This window comes from Condylura cristata, unplaced genomic scaffold, assembly GCF_000260355.1.
Source record: "Condylura cristata isolate star-nosed mole 26May11 unplaced genomic scaffold, ConCri1.0 scaffold00006, whole genome shotgun sequence".
Taxonomy (NCBI): Eukaryota; Metazoa; Chordata; class Mammalia; order Eulipotyphla; family Talpidae; genus Condylura; species Condylura cristata.
This window is the reverse complement of record NW_004567107.1, coordinates 16379232-16400301: the sequence shown is the minus strand read 5'-3', so window position 1 is coordinate 16400301 and position 21070 is coordinate 16379232. Positions and strand designations below refer to the sequence as shown.

At 40.1% G+C, this 21070-nt stretch overlaps 2 protein-coding genes across 2 annotated transcripts in view; both read left to right on the top strand.

Moving 5' to 3' along the window:
• Positions 1–5: 5 nt before the first annotated feature.
• Positions 6–17447, top strand: DNAJC25 (DnaJ (Hsp40) homolog, subfamily C, member 25; the record flags this gene model as incomplete). The annotated part of the gene is made up of 4 exons (XM_004677433.2): positions 6–161; positions 11996–12148; positions 13624–14094; positions 16255–17447. Coding segments are annotated over 4 exons (903 nt in total), but the record flags the coding sequence as incomplete, so codon positions are not given.
• Positions 17448–20861: 3414 nt separating this feature from the next.
• The window catches only part of GNG10 (guanine nucleotide binding protein (G protein), gamma 10), a 6987-nt gene continuing 6778 nt past the window's right edge, over positions 20862–21070 (top strand). The window contains exon 1 of the mRNA XM_004677434.2: positions 20862–20984. Coding sequence (XP_004677491.1) covers positions 20904–20984 — 81 coding nt within the window. The 5' untranslated portion in view covers positions 20862–20903. The remainder of the gene's footprint in view (positions 20985–21070) is intronic.

Below are 21070 nucleotides of genomic sequence, written 5' to 3'. Positions count from 1 at the left end.
CGGCGAGCAAGGCGGATATCGCGCGGGCCTACCGCCAGCTGGCCCGGCGCTACCACCCCGACCGCTACCGGCCGGAGCCCGGCGACGAGGACCCGGGGCGGACGCTGCAGAGCGCCGAGGAGGCCTTCCTGCTGGTGGCGACCGCCTACGAGACGCTCAAGGTGAGGCCTGGGGGCGTGGGTGGGCGGCGTGGAGGTTGGGGAAATGCCGTCGGGCCCCGCGCCCGCGGGAACGAGTCCCTGAGACCCCGGCGCCGGGCGCGGCCCCCCGAACTCCAGCTTTCCCACACGGCCCTTTGACAAAGGCGCGAACCGCTCTGGCTCCGGGGGCAAGGACCCTGCTTTTTCGTCTAATCGCTGTGCAAAGTTTTGAGTCTTGTAGGATTCAGTCAAAACATTTCAGTTGTCTGCAGTTGGCACTCAGCAGAATGATTATTACCAGGATCTGTCATAGAACACTGAAGTCCGGGGGTATGGAATGACTGTGATCACGCTAATTGGACATGGTAGAGACTTTGGGATTTTGACGTTTAGCCTGGGTTTAAGAATCTTGAAAAAACACTAAGAAGAACAATGGACAACCAATCAGATGGCCGGATGTTTGATTCTTGGCCCTGGCACCCCGGCATGACCTTGGATAGTGACTTAATATGTCGTTGTAGTTGTTTCTTCATGTGCAAAATGAAGGCCTTGAGACCTGTCCGGGTTATTAGAATTAAATGAGTGTGAAAAGCCCCCTAGAGGATGTATCAGTGGACACTTAATGACTTCCGGATCAAGAGCCTGAGAATTTCTAGTAGGAAATATTTTGTGAAGATGTGTACAGTCATCTTCCAGGGGTTTTATAGGGTTTTGTGGGTCTTGGTCTGGCAGACTCAGCCCTATCTTGGATTTCTCCACTATTGCAAAAATCAAATCATACAGAAAATCACAAAGTGTAAATCACAATTGCTAGATGTATTACTGCTTCAAGGCCCATCATGCTAATGCAACTGCAGTTACAGATGTAAGGTATTTCTTTCTAATTTTTTTTCCTGAGGCAAAGTTTTCGATGTTGCTGTATATTGTTTTTAATGGCTACTTTGAATGGGTATGCTATAATTTAACCATAGATTATATAACCACCAGAGCTGAAAATACTGAATCCAGAGTTACAGGTTCTTTATTCATGCTTTCCAGAGCAGTTTGGATAACATGGAGTCATGAAATGAATATGCCTTGTTACTAGCAATGGCGAAATTGTTATTTTTATTGGCAATTAACTGAGGAATGGTGGGGAGACAAGAAGAGCTGGGAGTGTGCTAGTCCTGAGGGCTTCTTTTTCTACAATTTGGGGTAAAGGATGATTCAAAAAAGCCTTCAGAAAAACGAGAAAGAACTTGTGCATCTGGGAAGCCAAATCTGTTTTTGCAGTGAAGAAAAATCACAGTCCTACAGTCAGCCTACAGGTGGTCCTTCAAAGCTCTGGTGACATACATAGAGCACTGGACAAACAGCTTCCAGATCAGGGCAGCAGAAACACTGCAACTGTACCTTCTGCTGTGCTGGAGCATGACAGAGTGAGCATGTCAGTAAAACAAGTACCCAGAAAAATGCACAAAATGATGTAAAAAATAAACTCTTATATTAAAAACAAAAACAAAAAACAAGTACCCAGAAATACAGACAGCAGAGAAATTCTTGCTAGGGAGGTACCCTGGGCTCTAATATTCTTGCCATTTTCTTGAAGAGACAAATTTAGAGAATGATCTGGCAAATCATTGCTTTCTACCCCTAAAATTTATAAACATGGTGGCCCTCCCTGGTGGCGCAGCGGGTTAAAGCACAGCACTGAGAAGCTAAAGCCACTTCCGCATGAGTTCGATTCCCGCTTGCCCTGGAGGTGACCACATGGTGTGGCAGACTGCTGACCGGCCCGCTGCTCCCCTCAGCAGTGTACTTCATCGATCTGCCTGTTCTGCTCCCCCTCTGTCTCTGGTGAAGCCCCTGAGCCTCTGGCCTGTACCCCAGCTCTGTATGCACAAATAACTAAATCTTTAAAAAAAAAATTTATAAACATGGATTTGTCAAATACTTGATAAAATAATTTGTCCACTCAAGAACCAGGGACTTTTGGGCAGTTAAAATCTGGTATGTTGGCAAAAGTAACTTTTACTGTTGATTTCACACTGGTTTGTCATGGCCACAGATGCCTCCAAACAGAAAATTAGAATTGGAATTGCACTGAAAGAGGGAGGAGGGAGAATTTCTGGCTTCCCCAGCCCCACTCATATGACTGCAAAAGATTGGAAATTATCTGAATGTGGAGGGGTACCTGGGGATAGTTTGGGGCCTTGATAATCAGACATAGCTGAGATCTATGAAATCTCTCATTTTAATTTTATAGAACTGGGGCTAGATTCAAGGTGAAACACCTTTAGAAGCTTTTTTTTTTTGCAAATGTCTTCTCCTTTGAATAAGGAAAGGGAGTTTGACTTTATGTGTGCAGAAGTTTTAAAAACTAACAGGGTGGTCTGATTTTATTTGTCATAATGGAAAATTGTGCAGAGGTTGCCAGAGAATATCATTTCTATTGCAAAGATTTAATGAACTGGGGTTACCCAGTTTGGAGGGCCTGAGCCTTCCAAATTATACCCTTGAGACTACAGCTATGGTTTTGCTTGGATTTGCTGGCTAGAATGAGGACTTAAAAGGGATAAGAAGGCCCATGGACTTTGCTAAAAACAGATTAGGTAGAATCGCAGGAGATGATGTTAAGTTTCATTGGCTCTGGAATAAAAAAGGATATGCAGACATCGCCCCAGAATTCCAGCAGCATCTCTGGGAGGCAGCAATGCAGATCCACAGCATCACTTCAGTTCTTCCTGTTTTGCCATTTTTCTCATAAACACACACACACACACAAAACAATAAACACTGTGAGAGTTATATTTATTCAGGAGCTAGCCAGAAAAGTAGTAAGAGTGTTGGGAAGAATATGGCCTTCACAGCTAACATGTGAAGTTAGTTATTGCTGACATGTGGAGGGAAAGTTGACTTTATATTTGCTTTGTAGAAGCACAGGTAGATTCCATCTCTGGAACAGTGTATCTGACTGAATTGTTTTTCTTTAAGTCTAAAAATAAATTCCTTGTAAATTTGTGGGAGTCAGGAACTTATTGTCTCCCCCATAATCTATTTTTGATGACCTTTATCATTTCTGTAGTCACTGGTCTGTTCAAGTCTCAATACTTTAGCATAGGCTCTAAGAAGCAACCTCACTTAACCTCACAGTGGTGTTCCTTCAAAATTTCTAATAAGCAAGGATTGCTGAATGTCAATAATAAATACACCTCCAAAATGGGGACCATGTGATGTAAGCTATAGAGGATTTATGTCTCTCAGATTTTCTTGGTCAAATGAATGACTCTTTAAGAGAGATTTATTGTTTAGATGTGGTTATTAAGAAAAAATAATAATATACTAACAACTTAAATACAGTTTGTTGACAAGGAGTTATTATTACACTTGGTCATTGCTTTTTTAGCAGCGAAAATTCTACCTGTGTGCAGAGAGGCTGAAGGAATCTGGGGGGAAAGGATGGTAATAATAGAAGGCACTGGCCAGACGCTTTTACCAGGTTATGCTCAGTTCATGTTTATTCCAAATTTCTGCAGGACTTCACACCGTTATGATCACACAGTGCTTTGTATTTGCTTCATAATATAAGACAGTGAAAAAATATTTAGTATGTTTGACTACTGAGGATTCAGGAAACTCATGGACTTTGGAAGTAAACAGACTCACACTAGTCAACATTGGTTCTCCTGAGTTGGGATGATCTAGTCCCACCTACGTGTTTTTATATGGATATAGCACTTATCACTCTGCACGGTAAATACCGAGCAGCCTTCTCCCCTTCCCACTTAACCTCATTTTTTGGTATGTACACCCTTGTCAACTAGCACAGTGTCTGGCACATCAGATGAAAATGAATGTCTATTAAGTGAAAACTCCTACCTGAAGATAGGTTCAGATGGAATGGGAATTGAAAGTGGGTTTTTGATGTTTTGACTTGTTATGTGAAGCCTGCTTTGCTATTGGACTCCAAATTAATGGTAGTTTTAAAGAGTTGTGCAGATGAAGTTGATTGGTTGGACACAAATAAAACATTCTTGCATAAGAGAAAAACTGCATTTTTGCTTTCAAAGAAAAAATATGTCTGAGAGCTTTTAAATGAGCATGTTATTCATTTTATATATAGGTAAGAATTGGATGAAATATGAGGGATGGCAAGGAAATAAACAAATGCAAGATTAGGTAGAAAGAATATACTTTGAAAAACCATGATTGATAGGCTTGGAAAATATTAGCGTTTGACAAGCATTTTGCAAGAGAACAACATTAAAAAGGTCGTGGAAATATGAGTGTGAAGGTTATCTGACAAGTTCAAGGTGATAGAGAGGGCTTCTATTCAGCCTTGTTTTGGCAGGGGATTATCACTTCAGTTTTTTTATCAGTTGATTGATGTGACTGGGTGTTAGCACTTAAGAATTTGGCAAAAAAGGGGACCCTGGGCTCTCTGCCCTGTTATGTTCTTCCTTGGTATATTCTCTTACTCAAACCTTCCTCTTACCTGTACCACTGTAGATGCTGGGGGAGGAGACCATAATAATGAAAAAGGCATTGTTCCTACCTTAAAGCTTTTGCTGTGACAAGACACATACTTACTGTTTGGTTATTATTTATTTAAGTTATATAACAAAAATATCTTTAGATTATATACAGCATTGAGAGGACACAGTTATTTCTTCTTGAGGGATTAGGAAAGAATATACTCTTTAATCTGAAACTAGAACAAAACCAACAAATGGTAAAAGGACATTTCTGGAAGAGGGAAAACTTGATCAACAAAAATAGGGAGCTCTGAGTGTGCAAGGCTTGCCCCAGAAATAAGACATAGTCCGGCGAAGTATTTTAGTAGTGAATATTTTCTCCACTTTTTAATTATACTTTTCCCCAGGGATACCTCATTTTGGGGGGAAAACTAATTAATTGTACTTATTAGTGTTACTATTTTTCCTTTCTAGCATCAGTCCAGATTTTGATCAGTTCATGATAAGTAGATATTCATAAAAATAACAAATGATGTAAATTTCTATTACTGCTGTGATGCTGATAAACAGACAAATTAAGTAGCTCACAGACCGTGGATGATAACTCACTTTCATTTCACATGCCATGTCTGACTGGTCTCTGTCCCTCAGAACTCTAAAGGTTTTGAGGCCTTGTCTGGGTTTAGCAAGAAGGATGACATGTTGTGTGGTGATTTCTCCATGGGCTCAGAAGAAGGGTGGCATAGCTTATTTGCCCTATTTGCTTTTTCTGTGTGAACTCAGAAATGTGTATTTTTTATGGATTCTTTAATTTTAACTGCTATTTCCTACTTAGGGCCAGGGTTGGTTATACACCAAATGTGTTTAATTCTAGTGCTGTGACCACCTGATATAATGGTATTATCAACACCCAATCAGAGCTTCTATCAACACAAAATTACTGCATTGGTATAATTTTAGCCAGAAACTGAGCTCTTGACATTTTAAATTAGCTTATGCAGATTTATCATGTAACATCTGAAGATGTATTTATAAACCAAAAGACCCTTAATGCATAGCCTTGAGGGGCTCACCTACTTCTTTAGAAGCTTGCCAAATGCATGAGGGAGAAGGTCTCAGGAGACTACAGCAGAGTCTGAGAGCAGAGGACAAACGACTCTTAAAGTTGTATTCGGAATTTTAACTTTATATGTTGAAAACCAGAGGTTTTCAAGAAGAGAAATAACACAATCTGTTGTTTGTTTCAAAAAGAAAATTCTGGAGACACCATTGAGGATGAGTTGGGAAGACTAGGGAGATATTCTAGACTGAACTCATTTCATTTTCACTGTCTTCTCATCTTTCCTTGGTAAGTTAGAATCCCTGGGTTCACTTGTCATTTCCTTTCGCTCCGTTTGCTTCTTGAAAGCACTGGTCAGGGCTCTCCCTGGTGGCGCAGCACTAAGAAGCTAAAGACACTTCAGCTGAGTTCAGTGCCCTGAGGTGATCCACGTGGTGGCCAGACCTCTCCTGACCTGCCCGCCTACTGCTCCCCTCAGCAGTGTACTTCGTTGACCTAACTGTTCTGCTCCCCATTCTATCTCTGGTGAGCCCTCTCGCCACCCCTGCAGCTCTGGCCTGTACCCCAGCTCTGATGCATAATAAATAAATCTTTTTTAAAAAAGAAATAAATAAAGCACTGGTCACACTTTTCTTTTCTTTTCTTTTCTTTTTTTTTACCACTGGCTATCTTTACTTAGTCATCTCCCTTCCATACAGTCTGTTACACATCAGCCACCCAGCATGAGGCTCTGCAGGTCCGCAGCGACCTGGACACCTGCTCTGCGTCCTCCCACCTTGGTGGCCCTTGCTGTGGCTGCCCTCTGCCTAGCGCTGCAGGCGGCTCCCTCTTTCCTTGATGTAATCTTTCCAGCGTCTCCTGTTTCCAGTCACTTCTTGTTGGTTTTTAGTCTTTCCCGCTGCCTATGTCTTAGACATTGCCTTTCCTTACAGTTCTCACCTTTGTGTCCTCTTTTTTATCTTCTAAGCTCTTCACATCAGCCACTGCTTTTACATTGATAAAACTCTTAAGTCTGTTTGCTAGGTTTGTATTTTCAGTTGCCTCTCCTCTGTAGCACAGACACTCAAAATTAAACCTGTCAGAAGGCAGTCTTGGTATCTTTGCTAAAACATATACTTTAAAAGAGGACCTATCAGGACTCAACAAATACAAAATTAATATGTCACAGATTTTATTTAACTCATTGAGAAAGAAACCAGAAAGATACTAAAACTGGTTCAAAAGAGAAGTACCAGACAGTTGTAAATAAAAAAGTGCTAAAAATATGGCCAGTATTGATGGGACAATAACAAGTTGCATTCCGCTGACACTATTTGCCTTTCTGTGAACAGGAATTGTTGGTATCACTACCATTTTTTAACAGTTGCTTCTTTCTAAACAAAAGTTAAAATGGGTTTGTCTAAAACAAACGGAAATACACCTCTCCTACAGAAACAGATGTGCCCTGGACGCTCTGGGGGGTGGAAAGGATATCCACTAGCTTTCTCCCCCACTTCCCAGGCTTCCGTAGGTCTGCCCGGCTTCCCGGGACTTGGGGTCCTTGGCCTTCACTGTCACTGCCTTAGGGGTCTACTTAGTAGCTACGATGAGCAACTTATCTGCATGGTCAACATCTCCTTACCCTTTCGTCACTGAGTCCTATTTATTTTACTCCTTAGTCTGTAAATCCGTTTTCCCTTCATTCTCGTCTTTATATTACTATCAGTTATTTATACACATACACACATACACACAAATTAATGCTGTTCTCATACTTTGCAACATTTTGTATAGTGCAGTAGATAACACCCTAACTCTTTAATAGTTGGCATGTAAGATCCACACCTGTTAAATCCAAACCTGTCTTCCTGACCACATTTACTGCTTCGTTCTTTCTAAATTTCCCCATTTCTAGACTTCCCAAAGGAAGCCATTGGCATCGCTGACGCTTCTGTACCTTTTAACATTTTTAAAACACTTGCTATTCCTTCACTTAGAACACATTTTACCACATTGAACTTACTTTCAAAATCCAGCACTTGTTTCATCTCTCCTAAGCCCGGTGACCAGTAGTGGCAGGCAGAGTTACTTGGTCCTTAATAACTCAGCATGTGTTGCATCATTTGCTTCCTGGAGTCTTCAGATGGAGTGTTCCTGAGGCCAGGACCAAATCTTACTTATCTTCTACCTTCCTTTGTGTTCAGTACAAGACACGGTGGTCTATTTTACTATTTGCTGGATAGCACATTACTATTACTTGTTAAAGCTTAGGTAACCAAGTCGGTGGTGATACTGTAGCTGAAATACAGAACAGCAGCTTTGGATGTTGAGCATGTTGAATTTAAGATGTTTATCTTGTATTTGGGAAATGTTCAGGGTCTATTTGAAAGTAGAGGCAGGAAAAACAGGCGTGACAGTCTTTAGCATATAGGTGATATTGTGAACTTTGGAAGTTGTTGAGGCCACCTGTAGATGAGAAGAGGGTAGTTGCATGAGCGTTAGTGGGCAGAGTACTTCAAGAAAAGAAATGAAACCGATAGCAGGTAATTTTCTTCCTCTTTAGTAGGATGTAATGGCCTGGAAAAACTAAGGGAACAGGTTTTATTTTTTAACAGGGTATTTGTGTGTGTGCATTTCTGTTAAAAAAGGATTAATATATATTTTTAAGAGTCAACAAAATATGGAATTTCATATATTTTTGTTTCCTGGCCTTTACCATCCTAAGATGGTTTTCTACTTCTTTTTAATAGACACATTTTAATGTGAAACTGGCTGCAGTATGAACTTATTGCAATTTGTGTTTGTTGAGATCACACCATTCGATATTTTAAGGGCAAGAGCATAATATATTTTGCCTCTGGGGAGGGGGGAGTGACCAACTTCATAAGAGAAGGAAGGGTTCAGTGCTCTCGTTGCTTGTGGGTTTCCTCTTGTTCACTTTTGATCTAGATATTGGTGGTTGTGTTCCAGTCCTCCTGCATATGCCCAGAGGATTGGGAGTGGCGTGGACCAGCAGAAGCACCATTTTTTCCTGTAGAGATTAGAAACAAGGAGCTTATTGCCCTGCTTGTCAAGACTCAGGACAGAGAGGAGGAAGAAACAAGTATAAAGGTTTTGGTTTTGCACAGAAGTTGGAATCTCCTGACCCTGGGACCTTAAGATCCACAAAATTGCTGAAAGAGTACTACCTTATTGAAAGGTAAGATATTAAACTGTTTTAAGGTGTAAGCCATTTTAGCCACATTAGCATATTTGATAGCTGTGAAATCAAGCCAAAGTTTTTGTGATGTGATCACCATCTAGCCTTCTGGGTGGGGTGCAGACCCTTGTGGCTGGAAAGATGGTGATAGTGAGGGAGCCTTTGCAGGATTTCACTTAGTTTTTGAAATGACATTTCTGAATGCCAGGCACTGTGCTAGGCTTTGGATATACAGAGACAAGTTATCCCTACCTGTCTTCTAGATGTCCTCATATAAGGGAAAGAAAAGACTGATTACAATGTGATAAGTGCTATAATAAATGGGTACTAAGCATAACGGGTGATCTGCTGAGGTAGTAACCTTTGTGTCTTAGAGGATTCATAGGGACTCATGAGAGGGGAGGTAAGGGGTGGACATTTGATTTAGAAATTATATGTTTAAAGACATAGGTATTAAGGAGACTGCTGTCCTGGGAAAATAAACCAAATTCTAGAAACTGCTATCAGAATGTTTGTCTGGGTAAAAGAGAGGAGGTGAGATGTTGCTAAGTTCGGTAAGTTTGGGCCAAGGAAATTTTAACTTACTAGCTACAGGGAAACATTGGAGCTCCCTTAGTTCCAAGGTGGGTAGAAGAAAGAAAGAAATAGGTGATAATTCAAAAAACAATGCACCTATTGCTCTCTAATTGTTTCCAGACTCTGTCTTTTCTTTTTTGCTAACATTCTGGGTATTCTAGTTTTCCTACAAGGTTGATTCTAAACTTTGGTCACTAAAGGGCTTTGATTTAGCCTCTTGAGAACTACCTCTCCAATTTGTGCCGGCCATGAACAAACACCTAACGTATAAGTACCTCAGGCGATTTCTGATTGATTAAATGCTCTACCCAGGAGCTCACTGATGTTCTTGTCTCTAACCAGGACCAAAACAGAGTCACACATTTATGGTGACCTCAAGGAAAAGAACACAATCCTAAGATATATCTGGCTTGACCCTGAAACCATTTGCTGGGCCGGTAGTTTGAGAACTCTTCAGAGGGCCTTGAACATACCCCAAGGCTCTGGCTGCTGTAGAGAAGCCAGACACAGGGCCAGATTGTGGAGTTGCTGGTGTTGGAGCATTTGTTGACCATTGTGTTAGAGGAACTTAGGACTTGATGAGTCACATATGTGAAGATCAGTGAGAAAATGGTAATCCTGGGTAAAAATCTGGGCAAAGTGCTTATTAAAGAGGAATTCCTGATCTTCACTAAGATAAGAATGAAGAAGACAGAAGAAAAGCACTGGATGTGTAACATCTATGTAGCAGTTCAACAACACTCCAAGATCTTGGTGATACGGTGGCCAAAAAGAGTCTAGTCAGCCCAGCTGGGCAAGGGCCGCTGTGGAGAGCTATGCTGGAGAACTGGAGGAGTCTGATCTGTGTTGCAGGCCCTTTCAAAGCTACATGTAGCCTAGTTGAAGCAAGGAGAAGAATTGTATGTAAAGAGCCGCATTTCAAAAGGCATCTGCCAAAATTAGGGGGTTGAGTTAAAAGCAGAGTGCTTTTAATTAGTCCTAAAAGCAAAGGACAAGGGAAGATGAAAATAATCCTCCAAATTTGAGGTATCTGAAATGAAACACATCATGAGATATTGGCTTTAGTCAAGTGTTAGCCTCATCAGGAAGGAGGCTCTACAATATGAAAAGAGGGTTTCTGTAAGGAATAAAATTGCAGCAAGTGGCACTGAACAAGAAAATCCTTTTTGACAGAGGAGAACATATAAGAACTTAATTTGAAAATAGACTGAGTTCAGCCCTCCACAGAATTATATAATAGATAGTTGTCATGTTAGCACATCACCTGTGGACCCATGGAATAGACTTTAAATATATTTGTATGTCAATATATCAGATGCTAGTTTAGCTAGTTTCAAATTCTAGTCAAAGGTAAAAATATTTTGCATATAAGAACTCTCACTGACAATGCTCTTACTCAAATCCAGAATTCTTAGGAGAAAATACAAAATGATTTGCGTGGGTACTGGGAAGATTGTGTCATTGGCAAATTAAGGAACCAGCAGGTTGAAGGTCTCAGGAGAAGGCCTGCAACAGACCCTAAAGCATGTTTACAGAGGCAAAGCACTAAATACAAATTTTGTAGTGCCTTTAGCTAAGTATCTGCAACTTTATGAATGCTGAGTAATTTATCTTAGCAGGAAGTCCTCCTAGATTAAACTTATTTTTCCAAAATGAATTCTGTTGCATTCATTTATAGAGAGAAAGAATTGTTGTGGTTTTAGTCTTTAACATTTTTTGAAAAACAAGTTGAAAAATGGGTTTCCTATGGAATAAAAAACAAATCATAATATGCTTTAATAACTCTTTGATCTGTGTAGCTTATTAAAAGGTTAGATTTTTCCCTATTAGAATTAGATCTCAGTACAATTAGAGAAGGCTTTAAGAAATGTTTTTATGAGTAGTCACAACAGCACTTCCCAGTGCTATAATTTTTTAACCTTGTTTGCATCACTGAGAAAGGCCTACATGTTGTTAACTCAATTGTGAACTGGGCTGGAAAATGTGTTTCGATACTGAGGTACTACTTACCTGTAACATGTTTTTAAACCATTTGATGTTGAAAACCACCTTCTAAAGTTTGCAGGCATTGGTATCACTTTTAAAAATCAAGAAGATTTGTAGCCTCTCTGAGGCTACTTTGTTTCCTTTTGATTGTCTTAACATTTGCTTTCAACAGAAAATTTTCTGCACAAGGCTGGAAAATGATTGTGAATACAGATAATAGAGAAAAACTTTTTCTATCAACAGTTCTTGAGGTGTCAACATGTTCTTAAGTTATAAGAACACAGTGACATCTTTACTAGCACCACAGCACTGACTGAAAAGGCAAAGTTGATGGTTATTAAAATTTTTTAATGGTGGGGGTGGATGGTACTCAAAAATCTGGGAAATGTTTTTACTATGCTTTCTACCTAGTATTTGAAGTTCTAAAAACAAATGTGTGTGTTTTTTTGGATCTTGGAAAATTGTTTGATTTTGACAGTTTCAGTTTTTTTACTTGGATTACCCTTACATTAATTCTAAAATTCTAGATTTGAATTAAATTATAAAGTAAGGCCATTTTTATGAAATGTCTTATGACACTGGACGTCTCATTATTTTACAGGATGAAGAAACACGGAAGGATTATGACTACATGCTGGATCACCCAGAAGAGTACTACAGCCATTACTATCAGTACTACAGCAGGCGTCTGGCCCCCCCAGTGGATGTCAGAGTGGTGATTCTGGTCAGCGTGTGTGCTATCTCACTGTTCCAGGTGTGTACTGATGACAGGAGCATCTACATCAACATACATAACCATGCACGAGTGCACGCGGTCTGGTGCTTCCGGATGACACTAGTTTTTTACATTAGAAAGATCCCTTTATTCAACTAGTTGATAATGCTGGAATCTTGATCAGTGGGTGCTCCAAGAAACTGATAATGAATGTATTACAAAAACAAACAAGCCAACTGCTCTTTTTCTCATGGCCCCTTCTAGAGTATTTTCCGTGTTACAGCCAGATCCTATCATTTACTTTGGTAGGACATTTTATTTTTTTCAATGATTTCCCATAAACGTGGGGAAAACCGGACTCCTTAATATGTCTCAACAGTCTTGGCACCTGCCCACCACCGCCAGTGGTATTTGGTTTCCTTGGAGCAACCAGAGATGTCACAGTTTCACTTGCTTGCTAAGGATGCCAGTGCTTGGGCTGAACACTAAAGAAATAGATTAAAAGAGTTATAGTCATTTTTTATGTTGTTTTAAACTCTCACAAAAACTTAACTTCAGCCTTAAATGAGCTTTTCCAATTATTTTTAAACTAATTATACCTATCATGACTCTTCAGAGGAAGAATATAGTCACGTGACTTGAATGAAGCATTTTGTCGATTTAAAAATGCTTTTTCTGGCTTAATTCTCAGAAACGGGATTAAATTTATATGACCAAAGAATTCCTGTGTTTCAACTGTATCAACTTTTGTAGAAGTATTTCTACAAAATAATAGTTTTATTTTTCTGTTTTAGATAGTAAAACACCCTAGACACTTTCTCCCCTATTACTAATAGAGTGCTATAATATTTCAAGGTTTAATTGATATAACTTATATATTTACTCAGTAAAACAATACTGAAATGTGTAGAGTGCTTTGTGAATAGACTTCTTCAGACTGTTAATAAAGCCTTTTGTGGTTGAATCTACTTATGAAGTGAGTGGTCTTCCATACAAATAATTGGAGAATAAACCTGTATCTTTCCATTTAGAATATGGTGAGCATTGTTGTGGTACATATAACTGGTGTAGGAAGGAGAAGGGAGGGAATACAGACACCTGAGTCTATGTCCTGAGTTTTTAAAATCCAGTTGTCATCAGCTAGTTTGTCATTTCCCTCTTCCTTCAGCGTGCAGACTGCAGTCTTAAGAGGACGGCAGTGCCTTCATTGTGACCTGGGGGCAAGTCAAGGGTTGAGCTGTGAAATCAGCAGGTGTGGCGTGATGGCCCCGGGGGCATCCACTGCACTTGGGGCTCTCTCAGTCAGTGACTTTCGTTTCAGCTCAGGGCTTACCTGACATGTTTAGCCTAATGATCCCACATACACTGGAACATTACTCAGTTATGGCCTGTACTTGCAGAGTAAAATGTTTGAGGTCCCTACATATAAGCAGAGTGAGTTTCTGGGGCAATGGTATTCACCAAGATGAATTTTGGTAATAAAATGACTCATTTTTACTTGTTAAATATTCTAGTTTTTCAGTTGGTGGAATAGCTATGATAAGGCAATCAACTACCTAGCCACAGTGCCCAAGTATCGAATCCAAGCCACGGAGATTGCCAAGCAGCAGGGATTGCTCAAAAAAGCCAAAGAGAAGGGCAGAAACAAAAAGTCCAAAGAAGAAATCCGTGATGAAGAGGAGAACATCATAAAGAACATTATAAAAAGTAAAATAGATATAAAGGGGGGCTATCAGAAACCCCAGATACGTGACCTTCTCCTATTTCAAATTCTCTTAGCCCCCTTTCACCTGTGCTCATATATACTGTGGTACTGCCAGTGGATCTATAATTTTAACATCAAAGGCAAAGAATATGGGGAAGAGGAAAGGCTGTATATCATACGTAAGTTTATGAAGATGTCAAAGTCTCAGTTTGATAGTCTAGAAGATCATCAGAAAGAAACTTTTCTTAAACGGGAGCTCTGGATAAAGGAGAATTATGAGGTGAGTAATGACTCTGCCGTGATCTCATTGCCATCTTTCTTACTAGCTGAAAATTAGACCTATGAGAAGTATGTGCAGAGGTCTGAAGTCCAAGAGTTTGATAGTGAGTAAAAATGTGTACTTTAATTGAAAATATGACTATTTGGTAGTGAAACAATGGTCTTTAACCTTTGTCTTTTTAAAAGGTGGTCTAATTTGCTATAATGCAGTGGGATATTTGTTTGCTAGGATATAACAACTCTGTACTAAACTCAGATTTGGTCTTCCCTAAGTTTACTTCCAATCCCAAAAACAGCCACAGAGATTAAAAAAGCAAACATCAATACAATTACACTTAGATAGAGAAATTCTGATGCAAATTATGTTGAAATAATTTCATCTCAGCATGAATGAGCATAGAATCTTCTGCATAACATGTCTGAAAAGTTACTTCTGTCTTAAATTAATGTACTGTTATACCCTAAACCTTGGCTCTTTTAACAAGGGCCATATTCTACAATTAACAACTAGAGCAATTTCTTTGAGATAATCAGATAATAAATAACGTTTTAAAGTAATGAGCAGTCTCATCCTAATTATATTATTATAGGTTCTGGCTAAAACTAATTGGTTAGTATATTAATATAAAATGTTCAATAAAAATTTAAGATGTACTCATTATTTTAGCTTCATAAAAAGGCTCTTTTATATGTGGGATCCTAGATAGATTTTACCCAAAGTAAAGTTTCAGTCTGAATAATACTTAAGTAATTTAATTTACTATGAAATGCCAGAATGCTTTGGCCATTAAATATATTTAGCCCTATGTATAAATAACACAAAAGTGAAAGGTGATATAATTTAACTCCCAACAGCCTGGTTCACAAAACTTTTATATTTCATAGAGTGCTATCCTGGGCTGAATGTTCAGATGTTACTATATGAGGTTATCTCAGTTATCTTCCTGAAATTTGGAAGTAAAATAATTTATTTTTAAAATTTGATGTGGGGTTTGCCCAGTGATACAGGGGTTAAGTCTCCGCACTATGAAGCTCTCACCAGTCACTGTGACAATCTGATCCCCAGCTAGGGAGCTGACCCACATGGCTCATGGGCAAGACCTTGCCAGTCTCGTCAGCTGCTCCCTCAACAGTATATTGCAGTAGGTCCACCTATTCTACTTCTCACTGTCTCTGGTGAATTTTCTCACTGCCCACACCTCTGGCCTACACCCCAGTTCTTATATGCATAAATAATAAAATAATAATGCTTTTAAAAAAAATCTGATGTGGCTGTGAAACAGTTTATGAAAATTTGTCCATTTGGCTTCAATTAACTAAAAGTTATAGAAATGCAGACTGTTCTTTGTTCTTTATATGGTTCACTTAACCTTCTTTAGAAACTTTAATTTAAAAAATTTGAAAAAGCATTAATTCTCCTTAAAGATAAAAATAGATGTTAGGGCCCTCCCTGATGTTAAAGCACAGCACTGAGAAGCTAAAGCCACTTCAGCATGAGTTTGATCCCAGCCCGAAGGTGACCCACATGGCATGCAGACCTCTGCTGACCCGCCCGCTGCTCCCCTCAGCAGTGTACTTCGTTGATCTGCCTGTTCTGCTCCCCACTCTGTCTCTGGTGAATCCTCTCACTGCCCTTGCACCTCTGGCCTGCACCCTAGCTCTGTATGCATAAATAAATTAAAAAAAGCTAAAAAAAAAATAGATGTTGAGTTTGGATACAGCATATAAATAAGGCCACATTGTACCTTGGTTAGGATCAACAGGTGCTGAAAGTTATGAGTTCTACTTATAATGCATCCTGTTCAAAAAATTCAAGTGGTTATTTTTCATATTGGATGTTATTTGTACAGAGGAAATGTTTAAATCTTTAAACTCAGTTTATGCATGATTTCAATGAGGAAAATAATGTATTCCCAGATTACAGAAATGAATGACCAAATTTACTAGCTCTTGTATGTACAAGTTTTTTTTTTTCTTTTTAAAAACATTAAAATGATTAATTGCTTGGTATTTTTAGATGCATAGTCTTCACAAGACAAATCAATATATTAATTGGAAACTTTTACAAGGTTATATTTGAGAAATGTAAAAATACCCAATAGCAAATGACAAATATTTCTCTTTGGATTGTAAAGTCAATTAATGTTATTTATACTTATAGGTCTATAAACAAGAACAAGAAGAAGAACTAAAGAAAAAGTTAGCAAATGATCCTAGATGGAAGAGATACAGGCGATGGATGAAGAATGAGGGGCCGGGCCGGTTGACATTTGTGGATGACTGAAGAGTGCTGAAATGCTACTATGCCAAACTTTAATTGTAATATTATTTTCATAACTAAATTATTTTAGAAATTTATGAACTGCTCCTCAGCAGTAACTAAAATTCCCGAAGTATTTGATTAAACAGAATGATGTAGAATTGTAAATGTTCCCTAAATCTTTATACATAAAACATTTATGATTGTTCAATTTTTATAATCTGTTTGTGGATTTTGTTAAAAATTTGACATGAAGACTTATTAGTTGCCACTTAAGAATTTTATATGTTTGTCATGAAAATTTATTAGCTACCATTTGACATTTTTGTGTTAAGTGTTTATTCTTCAAGTGTCTCCTTAGTCTTTGTTGTAGTGCTACATCTTTCTGCTTTTGTGTCCTCTTGTATTCTTACAAAACATAAAAATTCAACAGCATATAATTACATTTTGTGAGTGTCTTTCCAGACACAAACTTCTTTACCAAAACGATTCAGCTATCATATCTTCATTACAGTCATTCTAGGATTGAATTATGTTCAAATATCTCTCTAGGAGAGTCTTCTGCTACAACCTGTTTATACTCCCCCCCACCCCGTCATAATATTCCTAATAAGATCAGAAACTCTCCAGGAGAGTGAATCTACCTTTGTGTCCTTGTAGGATGAACTTGATTACAGTCATTATAGGACTATAATTGTATTCGCAGATATCTCCAGGTGAGACCTTGTGAAAGGGTCTTCCATAGTACCATAGTATTGCTTCCCCCTCTCCAGTTAAAACAAAATAGTGTTCTGAAAAGTTGTTCGTATATTATGAAGTCCTTGAGCAGTGAAAAATCCATTGTACATGGTGCATTTATCTGCATTTGAACCAGAAAGAAAAAGTGCATGACTGTGTACTATTCTTTTCAACAATGAAGTATAAATGTTTTAAACATGTGGAAATGAAAGTAATTCACACATAATTTGACTGAAGCAAGTGTGATACTATACCAAAGTATCAAGACATATTCATGGTAGTGAATCAGTACTCCTGGTTACAGGATTTGTCCTATTGCTTCATTTTAATAAAGTGATTGCCGTATGTCATAAGTTGTTGGTATGACATTTTAAATCAGATTAATAAAAGATGATTGTTTTTGTATTAATAATTAAGAAATTTCTGATTGACTATATTTTTTAACCTAATGATAAGGAAAAAGAAGACGATGGGATATGTTAGCATTGATAAAGATTGACTGATAAAACGTATTTTAGGGGGCCCTGCCTGGTGGTGCAATGGGCTAGGCCGCAGCACTGCAAGCTGGCCGCAGCCTCTGCAGTGCAGGTTCGATCCCTGCCCTGGAGGTGGCCCGCCCGCTGCTCCCCTCAGCAGTGTATCTCAGTCAATTTGCCTGTTCTGCTCCCCACTCTGTCTCTGGTGAATCCTCTCACCGCCCCTGCACCTCTGGCCTATACCCCAGTTCTGTATGCAGAAATAAATAAATCTTAAAAAAAAAAAAAAAAAGGATTTCACCCAAATTACTTTAAAAAAAAAAAAACAACAACCAAACGTATCTTAGGAGATTGCTTTGCATAGCTGTTAGACTGCTATATTTATTCCTACTTTTCTAGAAATCTCTTTTCTGGATATTTTCCCAGCAACACTCATTTGTTTAAAGTTCAGAAAGCCTTTTGAAATCTTGGCCATTACATGGGTCAAGATTAATAAAACTCTCATTAGCAGAAAAATATGACTCTTCCCTTTCCTCTCCTCCCCTATACTTCAGAACCCTAGAAGGAAAGATGGACCATTATTTGCTACCAATGTCATCCAAGTACTTTGGGTATCTCCACTATGTTCATGCTCTGCCCTCTGACTTCCCACCAAGACCCAAAAGTTTCTCCAATTTGGAAACATCTGGGGCGGAATCCTGGGTTGAAGCTCTCACAGTCCTAGTAATTACACAGTTGCCTTAAATGTATGTGCTGTACAGGGGCTTATATAACATTTGTTCATGGCTGTTTATTATCACTTCAAGTACCTGAGGTCTATGCTCATTCCCTGAGGGTTATATTCACGCCAGATAGCCTCATAACAGGATCTACTACTAACACCTCCCCACTGGTCCTGTCATCTTACGGAGTCTCCAGGCTCTACAAATCAAAGGCTGCTATTTTATAACTCCCCTTTTAGGGACAGTGCAAACAATCTCAAAAGCTACAATTATATAGGATTTTAAAAATGTTACATAAAAAACAGTTGCATTTAGAGAATTAACTACTTCAGTACTGTTGCATTTGTAGCTAGGAAATCATAGTTCATTTCCTTTCACAGTCTTTTTTCTTATGATAAGTAAAGTACCAACTTTTAACACCCACACCATGGAGATATTTTGCTTGAGTGGAAGCCAACTGCTAAGCTAACATTCAGCTAGTGTTTGCTGAATGGAAAATAACTGCTGGCCTCAAACTGAAAGGTCTGGAGAAATTTGAAAGTCAGTATAAACTGATCTAGTCACTTCAAAACATTAAATTCAACATCTCTGTTGAGGTTTGCACTTAAGGCAGATAAATGTTGGTATTTGTACAAAGGTGTTTGAATGCATTATAATTAATCTTCTTGCAAAAAGTGATAAATATGGACCAAGAGGCCTTCCTGGTGAACTAGGCGTAGGTCTCAGCCCGATCAAGCCCATGCTAATTCCGCCTGAGCAGCAACTAAGGCCAGGGGGGTGACCGACATGGTGCAGCAGACCTCTCCTGTCTCGCCCACTGCTCCCCTCAGTGTATTTCAGTAGATGCAACTGTTATGCTCCCCACTCTGTCTCTGCTGAATCTTCTGACCCCTGTACCTCTGGCCTACACCCAGGTTTCTAGCAAAAACAACAAAACAGTCTGCGTATGCGGAAGAACAGCTTTAAATATGCACCAAGGCCAAATCCAGAAACTAAGAAATAAAATTTGTTGAATAAATTACGTAACCTTTCTGGTTTCCTCATGTATGAAATGAGGGGATCTTTTTAGGTAATCAGGATTTAAAATTCTGTAGGCCTGGGGTATTTTCAATTGCCCACAACTGAGAAGTGAGTATTAAATCAAAACTAGGTTTATTTGTAACCTCGAATCAACTTTCTAAAGGATTCGGGTTATCTTTGAGAGTTGTGTGCGGAATGGATCATGTATTCTTAGGCTTGAGACAGCTTACAGCTTCCTCTTCCCCATTTCACTAGGTGATGGAGAAACTTCCTCCCACTTTTACACCCGAAAGGAGAGCTGGCTGCAAAGAACTGCTCATGCTTTGCAGCCTGAGAGACCAAGCTCTGACTTCTGATCGTCAACCACAGCGGCTTGACTTTGGAAAGGTTGACCTCGAGTCTGTTCTCCATCTGTCAGAGTAGTTACTAATTAAAGGATTATTAAGGTAAACAAGACAGAGAAAGTGCCTGGCATAGATTGCGCGCTCCATAAATGAGTTTCCTCCTTTTTAGCAGGGTCTGGAAAGAGTCTCGTGTTTGCAAATCCACAGTAACACAGGAGCGTGATTGAACCCACTGTTTCTTTAACCTTTGAATAGTTTTGAACTCTTTGCTTTATCCTGGGTACCATGCTGGAGTGAAGACACCTCCTTTGGGTTGGAATTGTTTGGGGTGGCTCTGGCTTGGGGCAATTCCCTGAAGAAGTCTTACCTTGAGGTGCGAGCAGCCAGCGTCCGCTTCTGGGAAGGAGTGAAGAGCGCCTGCGTCCCACAGCACCCTCTAGCGGCGGGGCTGACCCCGCCCCTCACCTTGCGCTTGCGGGCTGCAGTTCTACACCCCAGCGGTCGAGAATGGTAGATTCAGGGGTGGGCTGTAACTGTGAAAGCCTTAATAGGGATTTCTGCGGAAGTCTCTAGAGGAGAGGCGCTCTTGCTCTTGGGTCTAAGTGAAGCCTTCGCTCACAGCAACCGAGGGTCTGTCTACCATGGAGAACGCGGGACCCACATTTTGAAAATATGCCCAAACCCAAAGATGGAGAATGAAATCCTCGAAGCGAATCCTTGAATGAATCCAGCACTTTAAAATCCCTGGGCTTTTCGGTTACACAAACCACTCTGCTACCTTCTTGCATTACCCAGAGGTTTGTTAAATATAGCGGAGTGCGAGAATAGGCAATTGCCATGATGCTTTAAGTGAAAAAAAGAACACAACAAAAATGCATTTACATACTGTCATGATGCCAGTGCAAAGCAAACTTATGTACACGTCTTTAAAAAGGAACATGCGGCGCAACACAAACAATGGTGATAATGAAGCGAATGGCGACTTGGGGGTGAGGTCGCTGGATTTAATTTTCATTTGCATGTTCCCGCCTCGGGTTTCAGGTGTAGATGCAGGTGCCACGTAAGTTTAGAAAGGGAGTTAAATGTCGGTGAACTTGGGACCCCAGCTGCTGCGGACCGGGAGCGGCCGCGTGGCACGGTCGGGCGACAGGGCGGGCGCAGCTTCTTCCCCGCCCCGGGGCGGCGCCGGGGTTCGCAGCCTGGCGGTTTTCCCAGCCCGCGCAGTCCCCCTCGGAGCCAGCGCCGCCGCCATGTCTGCCGGGGCCAGCCTGAACGCCCTGCAGCGCCTGGTGGAGCAGCTCAAGCTGGAGGCCGGCGTGGAGCGGATCAAGGTGCGGTCGGCGGGAGCGCCCGCGCCGGGACGCGCCAGTTCCTGCTTGTGCCCCGCCGGGGGCACCGAGGAGGGACGCGCCGGTCC